This window comes from Heterodontus francisci, chromosome 8 (assembly GCF_036365525.1).
Source record: "Heterodontus francisci isolate sHetFra1 chromosome 8, sHetFra1.hap1, whole genome shotgun sequence".
Taxonomy (NCBI): Eukaryota; Metazoa; Chordata; class Chondrichthyes; order Heterodontiformes; family Heterodontidae; genus Heterodontus; species Heterodontus francisci.
Window position 1 is genome coordinate 78,109,958 of NC_090378.1, and position 24,961 is coordinate 78,134,918.

General features: G+C 42.4%; 1 protein-coding gene across 2 annotated transcripts in view; it reads right to left on the reverse strand.

Moving 5' to 3' along the window:
- hmcn1 (hemicentin 1) overlaps positions 1-24,961 on the reverse strand; it is a 740,737-nt gene that overhangs the window by 471,766 nt on the left and 244,010 nt on the right. For both annotated transcript variants that reach the window (XM_068037415.1, XM_068037414.1), the window contains exons 11-12: positions 20,737-21,012; positions 6,285-6,426 (exon numbers count right to left, since the gene is read on the reverse strand). In XM_068037415.1, the coding sequence (XP_067893516.1) occupies positions 6,285-6,426; positions 20,737-21,012 (418 nt within the window). The remainder of the gene's footprint in view (positions 1-6,284; positions 6,427-20,736; positions 21,013-24,961) is intronic.

Sequence of the window (24,961 nt, forward strand, 5' to 3'; positions counted from 1 at the left end):
CCCCGATGTGACGGAATCATCATTTAAATGTTATAAATACTGTTTTAAATAAATTTGAATCTCATTTCCCACAATCCAACGAAGGATTCTCAATTTTGTACGTGATGTGCGGCACTCCTGTGCCTTCAGTTTCTCAACTTTCAAAAGGTGGCGCCACAAAGGCAAGAGTCCTCAGTGCCATAAAAAGGAAGGTAATCTCATGTGAGTTTTTTTTAAGAGTAAGTGGGCTTTGCAACAGCCATTGCCGATATGCTAAGTCTGCAAGGGGCCTGTGTGTGAAAGGGGTGGGGTGGGGGGGAGGGGAAGTCTGCAAGGGGCTTGTGTTTGAATGGGGGTAGAGCTCTGCAAGGGCCTGTGTGTGAAAGGAGGGGAATTGTAAGGGCTTGCTCGTAAATGGGGGATGGGGCTACCCTTGCTCTGACATGGTCAGAATGATGCTCGGGGGGGGGGTGGGGGGGTGCGGGTTGCTGCTTGCTGAGTCACAAATTTATTGCAAACCACAGAGGTGTTCATTTAATAGGCTGCTGCTCATTGCTTGGAGAGACAAAATACAGGGCTGGCAGCCTGCCAAAGTGCCAAAGACCTTCGCCAACATCTGCCACGTGATTGGGGGGATGGCTCCCTCCATTATGCCAGCGGTGGGATCATAAAATCCAGTCCCAAGATTTACCCATTAATAAGGCTAAGAACAGCCTTTGGATCCATAAAATTCATACAGGGAAAACCAGAAAATAAGAAATAGAGCACAATTAGAATGGAGTTTTCTGGGTCGTGAGAGCAACATTGCAGGCTCATAAGCTGCAGTTTGGACACCCAAATCATCAGCGACCTCACATTATTTGGAATCAAGGGGAATCAAGGGGCATGGCGATCAGCCAGGAAAGTGGAATTGAGGTCAAAGATCAGCCATGAACTTACTGAATGCCAGAGCAGGCTTGAGGGGCCATATGGCCTACTCTTCCTCCTATTTCTTATGTTCTTATATCATTCAGTCTTGATAGCAACACTATTATTATTCTGTTTTGTGCGTTTCACAATTAGTCACTAAATATCCTCACAGCACAAATTCAGTTTTCACAGTGGGCAGTTCTAATCACGTGGGTTGCAGTTTGTTTTTAATCATACATAAAATGAATAGAAATAAAGGTTAATTAATCAGATTCCTTTGTTTTACAGGGTTTACAATTTCCTTTACTGCAGGAATAATTCTATAAGTATCTAATGTCCTTGCCATCAAATCCTCCTCCCTCCTTAGCCAGTGTCTCAGGCTAAACCATCCTGTTTCCCCCCAGCTGAGTTCATGACCTGTGTGTGGTCCAACACCAAGTGCCCCTTATTTTAAAATGTATTTCATTCCTCCCCTTTTCTTGTCTTCCTCAACTACAAACCAACAGGCGGTGGCTGATTTGCTCCCAGTCTGCCCACCCTGCTCTCAAGCCAGCCACTTGGAAGTGTACAGGAGTGGAGTAGTGATGGATCTTTTTCTAATCTTTTTCACCTCTCTTCATACTACAGTGGATAAAATTTACTAATCCAGCATCAGAGAGTACCAAAAAGTGAAAGATTAAGTGTCGAGTATTTAACAATAATCTTGAAATTGTTGTATTAATTAACAATCATAAAAATGCTTCCAGCACAAATACAGCACATTTAATGGAAGATTTCCATTACACCAAAGAAAATAAGCTCAAATCAAATAAACTAAATTTGCACAATTTAGGGGTGTTATGATTTCGACAAGATAGATAATACACCGAGCGTCTCATACCTGGATTGTGTTAACAGGTCTGATTTTAAAGAGACCTATTGTGCAAATGGAGTTTTGCTCATGACAAGAAATCAACATCAGAGAATTCTCATTTTGTTGTGGGGAAGAATAAAAATCTCAGTGTTACATCATGTATGTTCAATAAGAAAACAAACTGTCAGCTAGTGAACTGATGCAGAACCAAAACTCTGTACTGGCGTCTTCTTCAAACAGGATTGATAGGATGTACAAAAGAAAGTGTTGTTCCATAAAAAAGGACATGATGTTATTCAGCAAATCAAATGGGACACATTATGAAAGATTGGTTCACATGCAATTTGATCTTTATGCAGACTACAGCAGCGGAGGTACATTTATCGACTGAGCCATGAGCCTTGGGGTATTTCATTTTTGGATGTTCTTCTTTCAAATATTCCCAATGGCAATGAAATGCAGTGTGTTGTTGAATATAATTCTGTGCACTTGTGTTAGTCTCCTGAACTGCCAGCAACAGAAAGCAAAATACTTTAAGGTTGAGAAGTTGACTGTGTATCTATCCTGCAAAATAAGTGGTTTGCAGTCCCTGACCTCCACCACTAGAGGCTTCTAGAGCACTGAGCAAGCACAACAGCAGCCTCGAGTAGCAGACATTGCAGCTCCAGGAGTATTCAACTACAGTTTCCTCGTATCTGGCCAGAATACATTCACTAATAACTGTTTCTTTTTCTATTTTTTCTTCTCGTTGTCTCAAGCTACAGTACAGTTCCAATAACACCAGTTAACTTCTTAAGCTCTCCCAAAGGTCCATTCGTCACAGTTAATCCCAGATACTGAGTAAAAGCAAAATACTGCGGATGCTGGAAATCTGAAACAAAAACAAGAAATGCTGGAATCACTCAGCAGGTCTGGCAGCATCTGTGGAAAGAGAAGCAGAGTTAATGTTTCGGGTCAGTGACCCTTCTTCGGAACTGGAACCAGTTCCGAAGAAGGGTCGCTGACCCGAAACGTTAACTCTGCTTCTCTTTCCCAGATACTGAGTATTGGCTGGCTTATGAGTATTGGAGCTGAGCCTGATGCTGCTTTCCTCCCAATAGCCACACAGATTTTCCAGCAGTGGTTGTTGGATTCAATCAGGTGCATGAGTGTTGCTGATTTTTTTCCCCTCCCTCTCAGGTCCAGCAAACACCAACAGTATACCACAGAATCACAGAATTGTTACAGCTCAGAAAGAGGCCATTCGGTCAATCGTGTCCACTAGCTCTCTGAAAGAGCAATTCTCTCCGTTCTATTCCCCCGCCTTCTCCCCGTAACCCTGCACATTCTTCCTTTTTATATAACTGTCTAATTCCCTTTTGAATGCTTCAATTGAACCTGCCTCCACCACATTTCAGGCAGCGCATTCCAGACCTTAACCACTCGCTGCAAGAAAAAGTTTTTCCTCATGTCGCTTTTATTTCTCTTACCAAAAACTTTAAATCTGTGCCCTCTCATTCTCGGTCCTTTCACGAGAAGGAACAGTTTCTCTCTATCTACTCTGTCCACACCACTCATGATTTTGAATACCTCTATCAAATCACCTCTCAGCCTTTTCCTCCAAGGAAAACAGTCCTAATTTCTCCAATCTATCTTCATAACTGAAGTTCCTCATCCCTGGAACCATTTTCCTGAATCTTTTCTGTACTCTCTCCAATGCCCTCACATTTTTCCTGAAGTGCAGCGCCCAGAACTGGACGCAATACACCAGCTGAGGCTGAACTTCCTTGCTCTTGTATTCTATGTCCTTATTAATAAAGCCCAGAATACTGTATGCTTTATTAACTGCTCTCTCTTCATGTCCTGCCACCTTCAATGACTTATGCGCATATACACCTGGGTCCCTCTACTCCTGCACCCCCTTTAGAATTGTACCCTATATTCTATATTGTCTCTCCATGTTCTTCCTACCAAAATGAATCACTTCACATTTCTCTGTATTGAAATTCATCTGCCACCTGTCAGTCCATTCCACCAACTTGTCTATGTCCTTTTGAAGTTCTACACTATCCTCCTCACAGTTCACAATGCTTCCAAGTTTCGTATCATCTGCAAACTTTGAAATTGTGCCCTGTACACCAAGGTTTAGGTCATTAATATATATCAGGAAAAGCAAGAGTCACAACACTGATCCCTGGGGAACTCCACTACAAACCTTCCTCCAGCCTGAAAAACATCCATTAAACACTACTCTTTATCCCCTGTCACTCAGCCAATTTTGTATCCATGTTGCCACTGTCCCTTTTATTCCATGAGCTATAAGTTTGCTCACAGGTCTGTTGTGTGGCACTGTATCAAACACCTTTTGAAAGTCCATGTGCATTGCCCTCATCAACCCTCTCTGTTACCTCCTCAAAAAACTCCAGCAAGTTAGTTAAACACGATTTTCCCTTAAGAAATCCACACTGGCCTTCCTTAATTAACTCGCATTTGTCTATGTGACTATTAATTTTGTCCCAAATTATTTTTTCTAGAAGTTTCCCCACCACAGAAGTTAAACTGACTGGCCTGTAGTTGCTGGGCTTATCTTTACACCCTTTTTTGAACAAGGGTGTAATGTTTGCAATTCTCCAGTCCTCTGGCACCACCCCCAAGTCCAGGGAAGATTGAAAGATTATGCCCAGTGCCTCTGCGATTTCCACCCTCACTTCCCTCAGTATCCTTGGATGCATCTCATGCAGCCCTGGTGCTTTATCCACTTTAAGTACAGACAGCCTATCTAATACTTCCTCTTTATCAGTTTTAAACCCGTCTAGTGTCTGACGTACCTCCTCGTTCAACATTGCCTGGGTTGCATCATTGCCCTTGGTAAAGACAAATGCAAAGTATTCATTTAATACCTCAGCTATGCCCTCTGCCTCTACGTATAAATCCCCTTTCTGATTCCGAAAAGGCCCCACTCCTCCTTTTACCACCCCTTTACTATTTAGATGCCTATAGAAAACTTTGGGATTTCCTTTAATGCTCAACGCCAGTCTCTTTTCATGCTCTCTCTTTGCTTCTCTTATTTGCTTTTTCACTTCCCCTCTGGACCTTCTATATTCAGCCTGGTTCTCAATAGTATTTTCGACCTGGCATCTGTCATAAGCACATTTTTTCTTTTTTATCTTAATCTCTACCTTTTTTGTTATCTAGGGAGCTCTGGATTTGTTTGCCCTACTTTTCCCCTTCGATAGAACATACCTTGACTGCGCCCGAACTATCTCTTCTTTGAAGGTAGCCCATTATTCATCTACGGGTTTCCCTGCTAGCTTTTGACTCCAATTTATTCACCCCAGCTCCATTCTTACCCCATTGAAGTTGACCTTCCCCCAATTACTTAAATGCTTAACTGAGATCGGCTAACTTTGCAAGGATTGAACTTAGGAGATTGTGGTCTATTATTGCTTATTTCCATTCAGGACATCTAACTTTGCAACATGGCCATGGGGGGGGGGTGGTGATAACAGATATTTATAAAAATGTGAATTTACTTCAGAACATTAGATATGTATTTACCTTCTAATCTGCCACAAATTAAAATATCAATGAAAATAATTTGCCTACAAATATAGCCCTCTGTTGAACCTGTATTCATCCCATCTGAGCTGTTAAATAGTGGAGCGGATGCACTGATGTAACATCAGCTGTGGGAATCTTCTTGGAGGATGTCTGTTTCTTATCAGTGGTGTCAGTGTGATAAGGGATCTGGGTAGCGATGTCACCACAGACTGCCCGCTTCAAGGTTCAGCAGCTCAGATGAATGAATCAAGGGCTGTGCATATGTGAATACTCACAAAGCTAATTAGTTAAAATCTGGGATTCATTTCAGAATAAGTATTTACCATTTTTTAACATAAGTGACATGTGTGAAGCTGAAGACAACTATAACAAGATCAGCATGTCATGAAATTGATCCTGGTGGACCGCCAGAGAATTTCTATTGGGATACCAAAAGCCAAACCATAGACTTACCTTGGCTGAATGCATGTTCCAATAATCCTAGTTAATAAGCAAGGCTCACTTATAGTAAAGTTCCCTTTCAAGCGTACACTTATCAGTAATTAATAAAACCTATACCCACACAAATGCACTTTTCAACTTTAGGTCACTGTTTATCCAGTGTTTCCCCCACTTTTCACGGGCTCAGCTCCCAGCCAACATTTAGAAACTTATCAAATAGCCATTTCTCTTGTGTCAGTTTAAGCAGTAATGGTCAGTGGGCTATTTGGTGAGGAGGTGTGTGACATCACTCCTGAACCTATCATTATCTGAAATTCACACCATCACTTTTCAGCAGGGATCACAAGGAGTTAGAACCCTAGCAAAATATTCTCCCTCTAACACTTCAATAGGCACCTCAACTGAGATCAGGAATCTTCTGTTTTGTATGGTTGAATTCTACCGAGCAGCACATTTACCAGCTGAACCCATCTGAGGTGCTTTATGGATTATTTAAGGAACTGATGTGAGGCATAACAAAATCTTGAATTATCATTACATGAAATATTACAAAAGTCTGTACCTGCTTGCTCCCATTATGAACATATCATTGTGTGTCCAGACTACCTGTGGATGGGGGTAGCCTGTGACGGAGCAGCTGATTCGCACCTCTCTCCTTTCAGTGAAGGTTTGATTCCTGGGGTACACAGTGACTCTTGGAGGTTCTGATTTAAAGCACAACATTACCAATTACTTAGAATAAAATGAATTAGCAAATCACACAGAAATAGGAGGTTCAGACAAGATAGATCAATTTGTGGAAAACCACTCAAACATTATAAACCTGAGCATCAGTTTGTCTGAAATGTAGGTGCTTTGTTTAACTGAATTTAGTGTCTCTGGAATATTAGTCTAGGCCTCTGGATTACTAGTCCAGTAACATAACTACTACACTCTCATATCCTACTCCACATGTATCAGGTTACAAATTCAGCTATTCCAAAACATTGCAACCTGCTGCAGCAGTTCTGGGACCTTTGTAAGCATATTTCTTTGATTAGAATAAGCCAAGATGGCTCCAACTTCCCAGATAAGAGTCTCACTCATGGTTTACCCAACCCAACAGGCATTGTTGCCTGAAACAAGGTCTCTGGTTCAGCAGAGAAGCGTATTCCATCCTACCTGATCGCAAAAGTCTTCCCAAAAACAATGGGTTCAGAGGAGTACCCAATTATATCTCTGCTAATTGATAAATCAAATAAACACATAACTAGGATAAGTGTATTCGTGCAGCTGACAATGTGTCAATTTTTATACTGAGCGTATGTAGTAAGATTTACTGCCCAAAATTTAGTGCCATAAAAAGGTCCCAAAGGCCATGAAAATGCCAGTTTCAAAGAGTCCCTCAGTGCTAACAAATCATTTTCCCTTCACATAACCCATGAGGTAAGTATGTATACATGGACATATTTTACTGTACCAGGTTCTTTAAACAAAGGATACTTTTTGGTTCCATGTCAATCATATTAGAAGTATTTGAAGATTAAAAGTTAATTTTGTTGGAAAATTGACTTTTAATAAAAGGTGTTGTAAGCATTGATACTTCTTATTTTATGTTGATCAATCTTCATGGGTAAACTTGTGGAATCTTTGTTCTACAGCACATTAAAGGGAGAATCTACTTTGCTGCAGGCATACGAGGCAATTAACATGCCAGCTAAATGCCAAGGCTGTTGAGCATAACATTTAAATGAAGCATGAGAGCCATTTTGCAAAGTAGAGATGTTATCAATGTCTTACTGAAGAAAATAAAAAGACATTTGAAATATGGTTCCATTTTACTGCCAAAATACACTGTAAATCCATTGCAGCATTCCTTGGGAGAGGGAAAGCATAGGCAAATTATTTTTATACATGGCTTAGTTGTATATTATCTATCATCCACTGGGGAGATATTAACACATATGATACTCAGAGATCATAGACAACAACCAGAGCCAAACATATCACCTTCAGGGTAACTACCATACATTGGAAAGTCCCAAGTGGTAGTTGTGAAAATGTCACCTATGTTAATCTGTAATTGTGTATCAATTGTTTGATTATATGCAGGTGGAGGGTGTTAATTGGGGTCTTACTTGAGCACTTATAAGCACTTACTGAGGCTGAATTTTGAGTGAGGAGTTACATGTTTGTAATTCTTTTACTTTATACAATAAATGTGAAACTGAGTCAAGATCGACTCCAACATGTTCCTTCCATAACAAGCTTTCTGGAGTTTAAGAACCTATGTTAAAGTTATTATGTTATTTTGCAATGAGTTTGTCCGGTTCCTACTTTAAAAAAGTACTTGTTAGCTATTCAAGGTTGGATAATAATAGCAAGCAATTACATTAATCTCAACTATCATAGTTCAAGTTATGATTTTCAGTCACATGATCTGGTCTCCATATTTTTTGTAACTTTCACTGTTGCTTTCAATCATATTGATGATCAGCTACATTTCCAGTCAGAACATTATGACATCAGAAGAATTACAGAAACATGCTATGCAATTAAATCATGGACTCATTCATGGAGAATATTAATAGTTGTGAATCTTATATACATATTAAATTAATCAACAAATACTTAGGATAATGTAAATTTACATTTCAGCTTACCTTCAATTATAAAAGTGTTTCAAAGGCTGAGATTGTTATTGGATGACCAATCAAAAATTTGGAAGTACATTCAGTCACAAAGCCTTATTTTGAGATGTCAGAAGATTAATCAGGTGTCCAATAGGTTTGGATAGAAAGATGGAGTGTTCATTTATATGACATCGGCCCCCGTTTTTGTTATACAAATAAAATATGCTTGTATTAATCTATGATTCACGGTGCTGTCATTAGCCATCTGATTAGCAGGGACCAATCAAACTTGACAATAGGATTCTTGAATAAGTACAGAAAACAATCACTCATTAAACTCCCATGTCAAAACTGACAATTGAAGTAAGAAAAATGAAAAATAAAATTACTATTTAAGAATTGCAACTGAAAGCTGAACTAAGTGAATGTATTCAGATGTTCTTACTGAAATTTTAAAGTTCAGTGTCTGGGCTTGGTTAAGCACAGGGTCCCGAGGCTGGGACTCAACTTATGAGCTTGTCAAGCCAGAAATTTCAGTTTTAAAGGCTATTTTTTTAAATGTCTGTGAATAATGTCATGGGACTGTATGAGAAGAGGAAATATAACAATGGAAAGTCTGTGTAAAATCCACTCAAAGGAACCCAGACAAGTACCACCCCAATATTGCTTTGGTAGCATACCTCCAAACTGCTGTAAAACACAAATAATAACCAAAGTAAGCATTTGAAAAGCACTTACAAAAATCCTTATAAGATGATTACAGATGGAAGAAAGAGAATGCTATGGAACATGATGGTCTCTACGCTGCCAGGTCCATGGAATTACGCCAAAAACAGTAACTAATCAGGACATGCAATATGCAATGTAGTAGATTGTCATTTGTCTGCAAAAGGAACAACCTCAATAGTGCAAACATGGTGGCATCTTGGTGGATACAACCAATCATAATATGCTGGCTGTTGATCACTGTGCCATGCCTTCTTTATACGGGGAACGTATGACATACTGAGATGGCACTGCTTCTAACAAAGTATTCAACATTATAGTCAGTCAAGTATTCACATATTTTAGTGGTGTCATCACCTCGTTTTGGGAATAGGAGCCTCCTCATGTACTAATTGTCTAAAACAATGAAGTACATATACCTCTGTCAGCAGGTGTGGGTGCAGAGTAGTGGTGGGTGAACAGTCTTGGGTAGCAGTGAGACATTAGGCAGAAGATTGTACAAAGTATGAATGTGAGCAGGCCAAGGAAATGAAGTACCTATACAGTCTGATCTGTTTAGCATTCCTCTATTGGTTCACCTCTTCTTCCAAATAACTCAGATAGGATTCCAATTAGATGCCACTAATGGTGGTGAGGGAAATTTTTTAAAAAGAAACAATGGCACTAAGGTTCAAGAGAACCTTAAAAATGGGTGGAAGGCTAGCATAATTGAACACCACACAAAGTTAAGTTCAGGTTTGTCTGATTTACAACTCTTTGCCAGTAGATATTAATTAAAAACTTTCATTTATCTTGTAACTAATAACAATAATAGGTACTAGTGGGTACTACTACTCTAGAATAACGATTTTGCTAAAAGTTCAAAAAAATCCATTGTAGTTTAATACTCTTTTCTATTACCTTCTCTCATGGTACTTCATGTCCTTGGCCTGGTCACACTCATACTTTGTACAATCTTCTTCCTAATGTCTCACTGCTACCCAAGACTTGCCTCCTCAAATTGTTGTCCCAATTTACCAGTTACTATTTCAAAATTACCTACTCCCTGTTAGATGTCTGGCAATTAAACATCTATTGGGACCAAACTGGCAGATAATTGATTTGAAGATATGAACATCCAATTCAAACAACTGTAATACAGCCAGAAATAAGAACAAATATACTTATGGGGAGGGGAGGGGAGGGGTGTAGGAGGTATAAAATTATCTGATACAGGCTTAAAAGACTGATATTTTGCTTGATTTACTTACACATTGAACAGTTGGGTAATTTAAGAAATTTCGATTACATAATTGCATTGGGAAGGTAAAAAAGGAAACAGTTTAGTGACATGATCTTACTCTAGCTTGGTTCAAAGTTCCATGTTGGCAGCCATTAACCAGTGAATTTAACACACAAGGAGGGAAATTTTGGCTTCGGGTGATCGTGGAAATGTGTGATATTGATTCAACTATCAGTTAGACATCTCTCTCACCTATCATTTCTATTGAGTACCAGGACTGGGGATGAAACGGAACGAGTGTGGGAATATACGGTAGATGAAGTTAAAGGGGATGTTGTAAAACACGGAAGTTGGACAAACGATTAAAGAGCTATACAACAACTTGCTTTTATGTAGAACTCCTCATGCAATGAAGCATCTCAGAACACTTAAGCATCCACAAAGAAAGGTAGAAAGATTTGGTATGGGTAGATTGAAGGTACAATCATAAAGGAGGGCTTTTAAGGAGGCTTTTGAAAGTGGGTAAGGAGTTTGCAAGTCAAAGTCGGCTTAGCAAAAAAAGAGATGCAGTGATGAAACAAACAGTCATGGAGCAAATGGAACAAAGAAATTGCAATAGCCCAATGTCAGCAGAGTAATGGTTGGGTGTAGAGACTCATGGCTGAACAACGTTGCTTGAATAGCATGGTTCAAGTTTGTAGTGTAGACAAGGAGAAAGATTTTTAAATCCATTCACTGACAACAGGCAGCCAATGGGGTTTGGCATGGGCTAGGTGCATGAAAGGATGTGGTCCACTGAATTCTTAATACATTGGTGGTTGTATCAAGTGATTGGCCATTGAATGTATTGAACGAAGTAGGCTTAAAGGGTTGAGTGGCCTACTCCTGCTTCTATTTCTTATATTCCGATGAGTGGAGGCAGCAAGAAGAGCAAGCCCACAATATTAGGGATTGAATAAAATGCCTCCGTTTTTTGCCCAAGCTATGTTATTTGCTTTGTTAGAATTTTCAGGGGATGTGGAAAATGCAAAGCCTAAGACTTTGTTGCCTTCAAAGCTTTCCGCATTACCTCTCCCTTCCAGTCTCCCTGCTTCTCCTCGTAAAAAAGATTTGAGTGAGCTTTTTGTCAGCTGAGATCAGGAAGCATATCACATCATGTCACAAAGGAATCTGCAGACTCGTCATTCTATCCCCCATTTGTGCTGAATGTATTTACTACAGCTTTAAGAGATACTCTTACTTAAAGATAGAGAATTGGAAAAAAACCAGATAAATGGTTAGGAAATTGGGTCTACATTTAAATTGTTATGGGAAGGGAAATGAAAACTTGGGACTAGCCAGCTGGACTGCAAAATCTTTTTTTTTTATTCCTGTACATCCCTGTGTTCCTAATTGGTAAAATGGGAGGAATTTAAAAGTACTTTGAAAAGAAATTTATATGTTGGTGTCATAACTGATGCTATGTTAGAAATAAACATTCAGGAAAATTTTTACATGCATTTTATCTTCTTATAGATTTATAGGTATTGTCTCATTCTTTATTTGAATGAAAATCCTCTCTTCCCTTTGTAGCCTTGTTAAAATATTAAGTTATATTTAGTTAACCCTACCTCAAAGATGACCTCCCAACTTTAAACACCTTTCTGTTTCCTGTTTAGTGATCTCACATCAAAGGAGGTTTAATGACTATGATTGAACCTGCAGTGGGTGGTAATTAACTGTCTTTAGGCCATCCTGACAGCTGTTTGCAAAAACAGGGTATTCTAGTATCCAAGAGATAAATTACACACAACAAAGGGCATACTATATAAAGAGGTCTCAACATCACACGTGGCAAAAGAAGTATTCCCAAATCTTTATGTTGTCAATCCAAGCTAGAAAGAGCAAGGTAGTCTTCAGTCCTCCACTCTGAAACCACCTGTCTGTCCTGTAATACCATGTACATTTTTCAGTTAGCCAAAAGAATGTGAGAAACATAACCAGGAGTTATTTGTGCTCATTTCCCTCTCTCATGTATATATATGGTCCTGCATTTATTACTGAATTGATAATCCCTCACTTATCTCATCTACTTCAACAAAAATAAAATGCGGCACATTTGCTTTCAAAGCAGTCAATATTATGTAACCAAAGGTATCAGAAGGCCAGACATAAATCCTCTTCATAATTCAGACTAATACATATTTTTTACATCAGTCTGTATCTGCTCCTGCACTATGTCCCACTCATCCATTACTTACTCTTGCCCTTGCTGAGCTATCCTGGCTCCTTGTTCCCAACACAGTGAATTTAAATTCCTCATCATCTTTAAAACCTTCTGCTGTCTCACCCACACTACGGGCTGAATTTTGTTCAGGCCCTAACATCGGGCTTCATGGTGGTGAGGGGTGCTGGAACATCAGAGCGACTGTGGCCGCCACGGAGCCCGGCACCAGGATTGCCAGACCCGTGGTGCCCCCCGCCCCCCACTGCATGGCAGCGAGACCCGACTTTAAATATTTAAATAAACATTATGAATACATTTAAGTATAATTCCCTGTGATCTTACCTGCAGTTCAAGATCTTCCGTGCAACGGGCAGCACTCATACACCTTCATTTTCCCGTCCAGGGAAAGCTGGCACCACCAAGGTGGGGAAAGAAAACGGGGTCAACTCTGCATTTATAGTGTGGGGGAGGGGGAAGGGGTGACCTCTGCACTTTGTGCAGTTGTGGGTGGGTGGGTAAGAGGGGTGATCTCTGCACTTTATGCAGTTGGGGGGAGAAGAGGTCAACTCTGCAGTTTCAGTATTTTGCAGGGCAGGGGAAAGAGCTGGGTGAACATTTATTTGCAGTGCAGTGGGAGGGGTGGGTACAAGGTTTAACTCTGCAGTCTCTGGGCAGGTGTGTCAGCCCTTTAAAAATGGCGCCAGCGCAGAGACAGCCGACACTGTTCTCGGTGTTGCCGAGGCCGCCCTGCCAGATGATTGGGGGAGGAAGGCAGCCACCCTACATATTTTAATGAGGATGTCATGCTCAAGATCACGGCAGTGTGCGGTCCGTGCATGTGGGCTGCCATTCTTTGCCTACTGCTGCTCCCGGCAGCGGGAAAACAAAATTCAGCCCTACCTTTGCACCCTCCTCCAATCTTGGCTCTTTCGCACCCTTGAGTACTTTGAATATGACCTGGGCACCCCCATTTCTTCATAGTCATAGAGTCAATTACAGCTCTGAATGAGGCCATTTGGCCCATCGAGTCCATGCGAGCTCCCTGTACAGCAATCCAGTCAGTCCATTCCCCTGCTCTGTCCCCATAGCCCTGCAAGTTCATTTCCTTAAGTGTTCATCCAATTTCCTTTTGAAATCAATGAATGTCTTTGTTTCCACCACCTTCGTGGGCAGAGAGTTCCAAGTCATTACCACTTGCTGCCTAAAAGTGTTCTTCCTCACATCCTCTCTGCATCTCTTGCCCAAAACCTTAAATTTGTGTCCCCCTAGTCCTCATACCATTAGCTAATGGGTACAGTTTTTCTTGTCTACCTTATCCAAACCTGTCATAATTTTGTACAGCTCTCTCAAATCTCCTTGCAATTTCCTTTACTCTGAAATAATCCCAGCTTCTCCAATCAAAGCCCTCATCCCTGGAACCGTTTTGGTAAACTTCCTCTGCACCCTCTCAAGGATCCTCACATCCTTCCTGAAGTGTGGTGACCAGAACTCTACTTATGGCCTAAACAGAGCTTTATAAAGGTTCAGTATAACTTCCCTGCTTTTGTACTCAATGCCTCTATTTATAAAGCCCAAGATCCCATATGTTTTACTAACCACTCTCTCAATATGCCCTGCAGCCTTCAGAGATCTATGCACATGCACCTCCAGGTCCCTCTGTCTCTGCACACTCTTTAGAACTGTACCAATTAGTCTACATGATCTATCCCTATCCCTTCTGCCAAAATGCATCACCTCACACTTGTCCATATTAAATTCAATTTGCCACTTGTTTGCCCATTCTGCTAGCCTATCTATGTCCTGTTGCAGGCGATTTGTATCATCCTCACTGTTGGTGATTCCTCCAAGTTTGGCATTATCAGAAAATTTTGAAATGTTACTCTCTATTCCAATATCCAAGTTAGTTTTACGTATATATTAAAAAAAAAGCTGTGGTCCTAGTACTGGCCCTTGGGGAACACCACTGTCTACCATCCTCCAGTCTGAAAAATAATTATTTACTATGACTAGCTGTTTTCTGTCCTTAAGCCAATTTTTATCCAAGCTGACACTGACCCTCCTGTTCCATGAGCCTCAATTTTGTTAACTAGCCATTGGTCACAGAGCATCCAACCACCTAAGGCCTATTTTATAGAACTCCTTTTTCTAAACCTTTTTGCTTCCTACCTCACCCCACCTTTAAAAGTTGTTTGCAATCTTTTCAAGCAAGCCTTCAGTCACCTCTCTTAACTCACCCATCATGGTTCAGTGTTCCTTCATTTAACCTTAGGATGTTTTCTTTCAGAAAGGCACTATAAAAATATAATGGGAATCACTGTCCTTTCAACAGTTATTCTGCAGACTAAGATAAGGTACAGCACCATCTTTAAATTGTCTTCCACCTGGAGTTAAAAGATTTGTCTGAACCATGTGTTCTCATGTTGAAAAGCGAACTTAGAACTTGCAGAGAGTGACACATGCTTGCAATAATCTACCAGGCATGGTAATATAGACTGAAAAATATTTGGGTTTAATTAAAATGCAACAAATGTAGCAAAGGGAGAAGCTTTGATGGGCTAAAATATTGGCCTTTTCCCCAATCTGTATGGAATGGAACTAAATGGATAGCTTTACCAAGGAACTGGCACAGTCATGATAGGCTGAATGGCCTCCTTTTGCACTGAATCTTTGGGCAGGATTTACTGTTTGTGCGGGGGTCTTGACGTCGGGTGGAAATGCATGGCACCAGGACGCACATGTGGGAGGTCCTCTGATTTTACCATTAGCAGCCAATTAAGAGGTTGCCGACGAAGGAGCTGCCCAATTAACTGTGGCAGGCGGGTCCTAGTGCTGGGATTTTTAAAGACATCTGTGTAGCAGTCAGCCAGTTTGAACCCAGAAGCAAGAAAGAGGGCATGGATAGCTGAGAAGGCAGTATAGAGATGATGGCAGAAAGAGGCAGGGTTGCCCCATGCTTCAGCAAAGTCTCCCTTGAGGCACTTGTGGAAGCAGCCCGTGAAAGGAGGCAGGTCCTCTTTCCAGAAGAGGAGAGGAGGCCAGCAAGTGTCACCAAGAAGGCACAGCTGGAAGTGGCAGATGTTAGCAGCAGCAAGATGTCATTGCTGGGTACAGTATAGGTCTCCTTATTTAAGGAAAGATGTAAATGCATTGGAAGCAGTTCAGAGAAGGTTTACTAGACTAATACCTGGAATGGGTGGGTTGTCTTATGAGGAAAAGTTGGACAGGCTGGGCTTGTATCTGCTGGAGTTTATGAAAGTAAGAGGCGACTTGATTGAAACATACAAGATCCTGAGGGGTCTTGACAGGGTGGATGTGGAAAGGATGTTTTCCCTTGTGGGAGAATCTGGAACTAGGGGTCACTATTTAAAAATAAGGGGTCACCCAGTTAAGACAGAGATGAGGAGAAATTTTTGCTCTCAGAGGGTCGTGAGTCTTTGGAACTCTCTTCCTCAAAAGGCTGTGAAAGCAGAGTCTTTAAATATTTTTTAAGGCCGAGGCAGATATATTCTTGATAAGCTTGGGGGTGAAAGGTTATTGAGGGTAGGCAGCAACGTGGAGTTGAGGTTACAATCAGATCAGCCATGATCTTATTGAATGGCGGAGCAGGCTCGAGGGGCCAAATGGTCTACTCCTGCTCCTAATCCATATATTCATTTGTTGACAGAACCTGGATCCAGTGCAGGAAATGATTTAATGATCTGTTCCTGTCTGGAAAGGTGAGCGGTGTTTATATTTGGCAACTGGAAGCCCAACATTAATTGAAAGATACCCATGAAACCTGAAGCCAGATAGTGGACCCTTGGAGGGGGAAACATCAGATGCCAACACTAATATTGAGAAGTCCAGTTACTGTGCTCCAGCATGGGTGAATGCTGCATTGAGATGGCTGAATGGCTGCTGTGCCATGCCAGCCCAGCAGTGATGTGCTGTACATTTACAGTGCCCCAGAGTGACCAGCACATAGGTGCCATGAGACAGTGGTGACATTGCCTCTGTTGCTGCTTGCAGGAGAAGTGAGCTCAGAACGCCAGAGACCGCCAACAGACAGGTGGAGTTGCTGTTATTGCCATGGTGACAACGATGGAGGAGGAGGCTATGCACATCAGATGGGTCACTGCAGGGCAGCCTGTCACTGAGGGGGCGGGCAGTTGTAGAAGGTTTGGAGAATGTGCAAAGATCTGGTTGCGTCCAACATTCCTTACACCATATCTGGCATGTGACACCTGGGTGGGCCTTTACTGCGACTGGATGCTTCTGACCAAGGGGAGGCAAGAAGCCTCGGTTGAAGGACCTTGTGTTTCACTTTAATATTTTGTCTCCACTAAGTCCATCAGCAGATGAGGGACAGACCAGGGATGCAACCATACTCGAAAGCTCGCAAGACACAACACCATGTGAAGACACTGCGTCACTTCATTCCTGCGCAGAAACACTTTGGTGGGCTCCATTGCACATGTACAGTGGGTGGCGCAATCTGGTGAGCACTTCACATATGCGCAGGAGGAGGCAGTGATGCATACAATGATGAGGCGCCCAATGATGCTCAGCTCCATGCAGATGGCAAGCCTTGGTGTCAGCAGCAAAGCAACAGAGGCTCCAGCTGGTGCATCAAATGTGTGAAGATCTGTCAGAGTTTCCAGAGGCAAACGATGGAGGAGTCCATCCATGACATTCCTGTGGCATGCGAATGCAGGGCATCCTCCATTGAGAGAGTGGCAACTCTCATGGAGAGACACATGGAGCATAGCACCGAGTGGATGCAGGGGTTGTGACAAGACATCCAGAGCATGGCCTCGTCCATGAGGTCAATGTAACGATGTATGGGCGAAGTGGGCCAACCACGCTTCTTCCCATTGCCAGGCGCTCAACCACTCCAGGCGACCATAGGATTGAATGTGAGGCCTCAGAGGGCAGAAGAGGGGCAGGCTTCAGGCAATGGGGGCTCCTCTCAGGACGCTTCCACAGCTGAAGACACATCCTCAGCCCCTTCAACAGTGAAACACCCGCTAGATCCTGCTCTGATAACTGAGGCGGCCCTTGCACAGATGCAGGTGGCCCCAAATGAGTCAGGCCCCAGTAGGGTTCAGGTACCTGAGGACGCAGGCCAAGGCCATCGATGCACCAGAGCAAGGAAGGCAGCAGCCTGTCTCCACATCAACTGGAGGCATGGGGGAGCACCTATAGGTGTTACTAGCAATTGGGGTTCACTGGATGATATCATTTTGTTACATTGAAACTTGTGTAATGTATAATGAAAGTTAAAGTTGGTAAAATGCAATCATTAATGAATTGCATTTTTATTTCAATGTAACAGTTGACATTAGCCAGATGTTAAATCCATTGACTGGATGATCTGTAAAGGTGAGGGGCTCATGAGCACCTGTTTTGATGAAAGCCTTTGCACATTATGGTCACGGGCACACAGATGCTGAGGGTCTCCGATGACAGGTCAGCAAGGATATCTCTGGGAGAGAAACTCTTGGCCCAGACAGGTTGTGAGTGGGCAACAAGATGGCAAATGGAGTGTAATGTAGGAAAGTGTGATGTTGTTCACTTTGGTCGTAAAAATGGAAAATCATACTTTTTTAAAAGGTGTGGAACTGGTAAGTGTTGATAGTCAGAGAGACCTGGGGGTACTCGTACAAGGAAAGCACAAGCTTAACATGCAGGTGCAGCAGGCTATTAGGAAGGCAAATGGCATGTTGGCCTTTATTGAAAGGGGATTGGAGTACAGGAATAAAGAAGTCTTACTAAAATTGTACAGGGCTTTGGTGAGACCGCACCTGGAATACTGTGTGCAGTTTTGGTCTCCGCATTTAAGAAAGGATATACTTGCACTGGAGATGGTGCAGCAAAGATTTACTAAATTGGTCCCTGGGATGAAGGGGTTGTCCTATGATGAGAGGCTGAGTAAACTGGGCCTATATTCTCTGGAGTTTAGAAGAATGAGAGGCGATCTAATTGAGACATGCAAGATTCTGAAAGGGCTTGATAAGGTAGAAGCTGAGAGATTGTTTCCGCTGCGCAGGTAATCTAGAACACGGGGGCACAGTCTCAGGATAAGGGGCCGATCATTCAGAAGTGAGATGAGGAGAAATTACGACACTCAAAGGGTTATGAATCTTTGGAACGCTCTACCCCAGAGGGTAGTGGATACTCCATTGTTGAATACATTTAAGGCTGGGATAGATAGATTTTTGGTCTCATAGGGAATCAAGAGAAATGAGGAGCAGGCAGAAAAGTGGAATTGAAGCCCAAGATCAGCCATGATCCTATTGAATGGTGCAGCAGACTCGATGGGCCATTTGGTCTACTTCTGCTCCTATTTCTTGTGTTCAGCATGCCCCTTCGTTTGTCCTCAAGTGAAACGTCTGCAGATCAGAGAGGTGTGAATCTCCTTACCATGTATGTCAGACCTTTGTCGACTGGCACCCTCCTCCTCTGAGGATGCGGCTCACTCAGTGTTCCCCTCTGGCTCCAGCGCTATAGCCCTCTGGATGGCAGGTTGTGCAACGTGCAGCAGACAATAATGATGCGGGCTCCCCCAGATCTATTGAGGCATCAAAGCCTCATCTTCAACAGGCCAGTGGCCTGCTAGATGATGGTCCTTGTAGTCATATGCAGCAGTTGCATATGTCCTCTGCCTGTGTGTTGGGATTGCGTACAGGGGTCAGAATCCATGACTTCAGATGATACCTCTTGTCCCCCACGATCTGGCCACGAAGGCGCTTGGGTAGCCTGAAGAACTGAGGCAATTGGGACTACCTAAGGATGTAGGAGTCGTGGCAGCTTCCTGGAAACCTCACACAAACCTGCATGATCCGCTTACAGTGGTCACACTCACTCCCTGAACATTGAGCGAGTGGAAGCCATTTCTGTTCACGAAGGCACCCGGCTGCTGTGAGGGAGCCTCGATGGCCACATGAGTACAGTCAACGACCCCCTGCACCTGGAGAAATCCAACCACATCCCCAAACCCACTTCCCTCTCGGCCTGACTGGCCTGACCGGTAGTGAACTTGATATGCTGGCCAGCCTGATGGTCCATGGCAACCATTACCCCCTTTATGCAGCAATGGGCCGCTGATCGATAGATACCACAGAGATCTCCAAATTATCCCTGGAACGATTCACTGGTAAATACAACTGAGTGCCACTGTCGCCTTTAAGGCAACAGGCATTGGGTAGCCGCCACTTTCCAGTGGCCTCAACTCCTGTTCTACTATTCCACATAGCTCTGCCACCACCTCCCTGGAGAGCTGCAGTTTGCATAGGCATTGGTGCTCCGATATCGCAATGAAGCTGAGACTCTGCCGGTAAACCCATTGAGCTAGGTAGCACCTTCTGAAACCAGGCTGCCCTAGTTGCCCCATGCACCTGCCCCATCCACCTCCAGTGGCTACCTCAGGCAGCTGGAACTCCCCTGGCCGCTGCACAGCCACATCATGTGACTCTATGTCCATCTCTGGTCCACTCTTCTCCTCACTGGTGGAGTCACTGAAAACACTAATCCCATCGCCAGATGTATCCGCCACTGCCTTGAGCCTCCTAGGAACCTTTGTCCAGCCTTCAGTGGCTGCTTAGAACCTGGGTGACACCTTTCCAGTAACAGCTAATCACTTTGGCCCCACCCTCTGCAGCGCCTCCAAGCCGTGATAGCTTGGCTTGGTGGAGGACACATGCTGCAGACAGACAGACCTTCCACTTAACGTCACAACTCTGCTGGTGCTGATAACATGCCTCACTGTTGTAGGCAAACCTCTGAGTCTCTATACTTCCTGTTTGTCACTGGTAAGATTAAAATCACCTGGGAAATTCCTGCTGTATTGGCTCTGTAAGGGTCATTAAGTGACTGCCCGCCTCTGATCAGTCAGACAGTGATCTGCCATGCTGGCCGCTTTTGGAAAAATGTCTGGGAGCTTGCCCGGAGTGGGAAAGTGCTATTTTACCAGCTCCCCCGTTCTGGCCTTTCTTTCTACGACTGATGTAATGATATATTGCCATTTTCATAATCTAAGGGGTTTGCACAGCTTTGCATGCCTAAATGTATCGTTTGAGATGTTCCATAATTTTGGTGAATTGAAACTTGTGATTTTTCTTTTGCAAAGTTTACTAACGACTTTTACATTAAAATAGTAGCGGTGAAATTCAACTGCAGATTATTTTTTAATGAATGATGATACAATATTCCCACAATGCAAACTTTGGTTAAAGACTGTATTTTGCATCCATGCAACTGTGCAGCTTACCTTGCACTATCAGGAACACTGAAGCAAGTGTGGCACCCCCTTCATTTGCAGCGATGCAGTTATATTGCCCAGCATCAGTTGGTCGTGCATTCTTGATCTCCAGAGACAGGTTGCTCATTACTTGGACCCTGTGCCTTTCTGCCAATCTTTGGTCAGCACCATTTTTCTGCCATGTGAGGTTGTAGCGTACTGTGCTCAGCGTCAAGCAGGTCAATATGGCTCTCTCGCCAGGAATAACGGTGACATTGTTGGGCACTTGAATCGTTGGGGGGGGTTCTGTATGTTTAAAGAGAGAAAAATGGTCAAATATATGAGGCGTGGAAGAGTGACTGATGTTCTATCCCTTTGCTCCTAATTTAAATGGTTTGCAAGAGTACTATTTTGAAGCAACTGTGTAAGTGTTTTCTCCTAAATAACCTGACTCAAAATATACAAGGAATATATCATTTCTATTATAGTAAAAGACAATATCTTCTGACATGCTCCACGATTGAGGGATTCAATCAGATTTTGCTGAACTAAAATTTGTGATGACATTTTTTAAAGATTGCTAAACACTTTTATGTTAAGATAGTGGATTTGAAATTCCACATCGGCATGAGTACAAAACAGATGATAGTGGATAGCCATAGAGTGGAAAGGAAAATCAGGTGGGGGGTATAACTGGCACACAAACCACTACCACCCATTTTGGCTCCTGCCAACATTGAACTTCACATTCCTCCCTTTCTATTTATCTCCTGCATGGGGGTTACGTTGTTTCCATTGGTGATGGCAGGCCTCCAATGGTCTTGCCTTCACATATGAGCTTTCTAGCAGAAGGTCCTGAACTGCACTAGAAGGTGATTTTAATGCTACCCAACTGGCAGAAACTAGGCAGGTGGGCAGTAAAAAATCATCCAGGTTACTTACCCCTCACAAAGCCACCAGGATCCTGCTGCCCATGAATTTAGCCCTGCTCTCCTGAGAAGTGGCAAAGACACCTGTCCAAAGTCAATGCCGTCCTTTTTCTTTTAAATGTATCCATGTTGTATCTCAATTATGTTGTTAGAAATTGTATTTTAGCAGTTTATTTGTTATATATAATTGTATAATGGTTGTCCTAGGCCCAAACATCTTCAGCTGGTTCATCAATGACCTTCCCTCCATCATAAGGTCAGAAGTGGGGATGTTCGCTGATGATTGCACAATGTTCAGCATCATTCGTGACTCCACATGGGAACACCACCACTTGCACGTTCCCCTCCAAGTCACACACCATCTGGAACTATATCACTGCTTCTTCACTGCCATTGGGTCATAATCCTGGAACTCCCTCCCTAACAGCACTGTGGGTGTACCTACACCACATAGACTGCAGCAGTTCAAGAAAGCGGCTCACCACCACCTTCTCAAGGGCAATAATGGATGGACAATAAATGCTGGCCCAGCCAGCGACGCTCACATCCCTTGAAAGAATTTTAAAAATTTCTTTGAGGAAAAAAAACAGCCACACCTGCTGCAACCAGCAGTTCATCTTAAAACTTTCTGCCTCAACTTTTGCACTCTTAAATAACTGGAGAATGTAATGTCTATTGGTTCCAGTCCTGCCCTACTATCTGTTTCGAACAAACTCAGTCCCACCTTCCGAATTATCTGATCAGTTGATATCAACAGTCACTGAAGATAGGGACAACAAACTGATTTTATTTTCTTGTAAAATGCTGACCAACTGACAAATGGACTGAAAAGCTGACAGTTGTAATATGTGCACAATAGGTAGAGTCATAGAGTTATACAGCACAGAAACAGGCCCTTTCAGCCCATCGTGTCCGTGCCAGCCATCAAACACCCATCTATTGTAATCCCATTTTTCAGCACTTGGCCCGTAGCCTTGTATGCTATGGCATTTCAAGTGTTCATCTAAATACTTCTTAAATGTTGTGAGGGTTCCTGCCTCTACCATCCCTTTAGGCAGTGTGTTCCAGATTCCAACCACCCTCTGGGTGAAAATAAAATTCCTCAAATCCCCTCTACACCTCCTGCCCCTTACCTTAAATCTATGCCCCCTGGTTATTGACACCTCCGCTAAGGGAAAAAGTTTCTTCCTATCTACCCTATCTATGCCCCTCATAATTTTGTATACCTCAATCAGGTTTCCCCTCAGCCTTCTCCGCTCGAAGGAAAACAATCCTAGCCTATCCAGTCTCTCTTCATAGCTGAAATGCTCCAGCCCAGGCAACATCCTGGTGAATCTCCTCTGCACCCTCTCCAGTGCAATCACATCCTTCCTATACTGTGGCGACCAGAACTGTACACAGTACTCCAGCTGTGGCCTAACTAGCGTTTTATACAGCTCCATCATATCCTCCCTGCTCTTATATTCTATGCCTCGGCTAATAAAGGCAAGTATCCCACATACCTTCCTAACCACCTTATCTACCTGTGCTGCTGCCTTCAGTGATCTATGGACAAGTACACCAAGGTCCCTCTGACCCTCTGTACTTCCTAGGGTTCTACTACCCATTGTCTCTTCCCTTGCCTTGTTAGTGCTCCCAAAATGCATCACCTCACACTTTTCAGGATTAAGTTCCATTAGCTGCTCTGCCCATTTTACCAGCCTATCTAATCCTCCTGTAAGGTGGTAGTTTTACTCTAATATAATTTAAAGAAATTGCAAATAAAAATGTTTACAGTAGCACTTTCGTTCCACTAGTCGTCTAAGTTCGTTTCATAGAGAAGTATTTGGGGCAGAGCAAAAAACAGTACCACAAACAGAGAACCTCTACTGGTTTCAAACCTTTATTTCACCTCAAGCATCATCTGGTGATTTGCAGTAAAGCTTCTCTGACATAACATCAGTAAAATTGAAACACTAAAGAATAGGTATTATGAAGCAGAGCATACAAGCTGATTGTTGAACAATATCCATCGGTTAGTGCCAATCATCTACATGTTTAAATCTATTATAACACCAATATCCTGGAGGACGTTATGTGAATAAAACACATTTTTTTTGTTTACTTTATGTTCCAGTTTCTTTTTGGTACTGTATAGGTTCCTGACGGTAATAAAATAAACACACTTTAAATTGTTCTGACTTGCTCATTCTGTCAAATTATGTAAATTATCCATGGGCACCAGAAAGTTTAAGGGGCGTCTTCAAATCCCACCATGACAGCTAGTGGAATTTAAATTTAATTAATTAATTTTAAAACTCTGAACTTGAAAGCTAGTCTCAGTAACCACAAACTATCCTCGATTGTTGTAAAATCCATCTGGTTCACTAATGTCCTTTAGGGAAGGAAACCTGCTGCCCTTACCTGGTCTGGCCTACACGTGACTCCAGACCCACAGCAATGTGGTTGACTCTTAACTGCCCTCTGAAATGGCCTAGCAAACCACTCAGTTGTCAAGGGCAATTAGGGATGGGCAGCAAATGCTGGTCTTCCCAGAGACGCCCGCATCCCATGAAAAAATAAAACAAACTGTTATGCATCACCAGACAGGATGTGATGTATATACTCGTGTAATCATCAGGCAGAAGATACAGGAGCAGTCCTAAAGACCAGACATGTTAACTTGCCACCCAGATATTATTGGATATAGTTTCATCTCTTCGAATAAAAAAAACACCTAATTGAGTTACCAATCCTCTTCGTGTAGTTGGTGTGTTTGTGTAAAATAGAGAACGTAACACTGTGCATGAAGTCTTTTGAGTTTTAAGGTGTAGACTTTTAATTCTTCTGATGACTGAGCGGTATTTCTATAGTAGAACTATGGTTTATTCCGATGAGTCAGTTCTTGTTCAGTGGTCTGTTCCAACTTTTGGCGTGTAAAAAGAAAACTAACAGCTTAAGTCTTAAATATTTTAGCTTTTGTCTCATAAATTTATTGGACCAGCAGGAATGTTCCTGGCACTGTAATGAAAGACTGTTTTTCATTATTAATCGAGTGCTAAATCCCAGCAGTGGATACACTTCTCTTAAACTTTCTGGCGCCCATGGATAATTTACATAATTTGACAGAATGAACAAGTCAGAACGGTTTAAAGTGTGTTTATTTTATTACCGCCAGGAACCTATACATTCAAAGTTTTATTTTTGCTAACCTAAAAGAATGATTGAAGAGTTGAAGTATCATTCAGTTATGAATCAAAGCAGAATGACAAAACAAATCAAAGATGACAATGAATGTGACTGCCTTTACTTATGTGTGAGTCTGAAAATACATTTACAAACAGTTG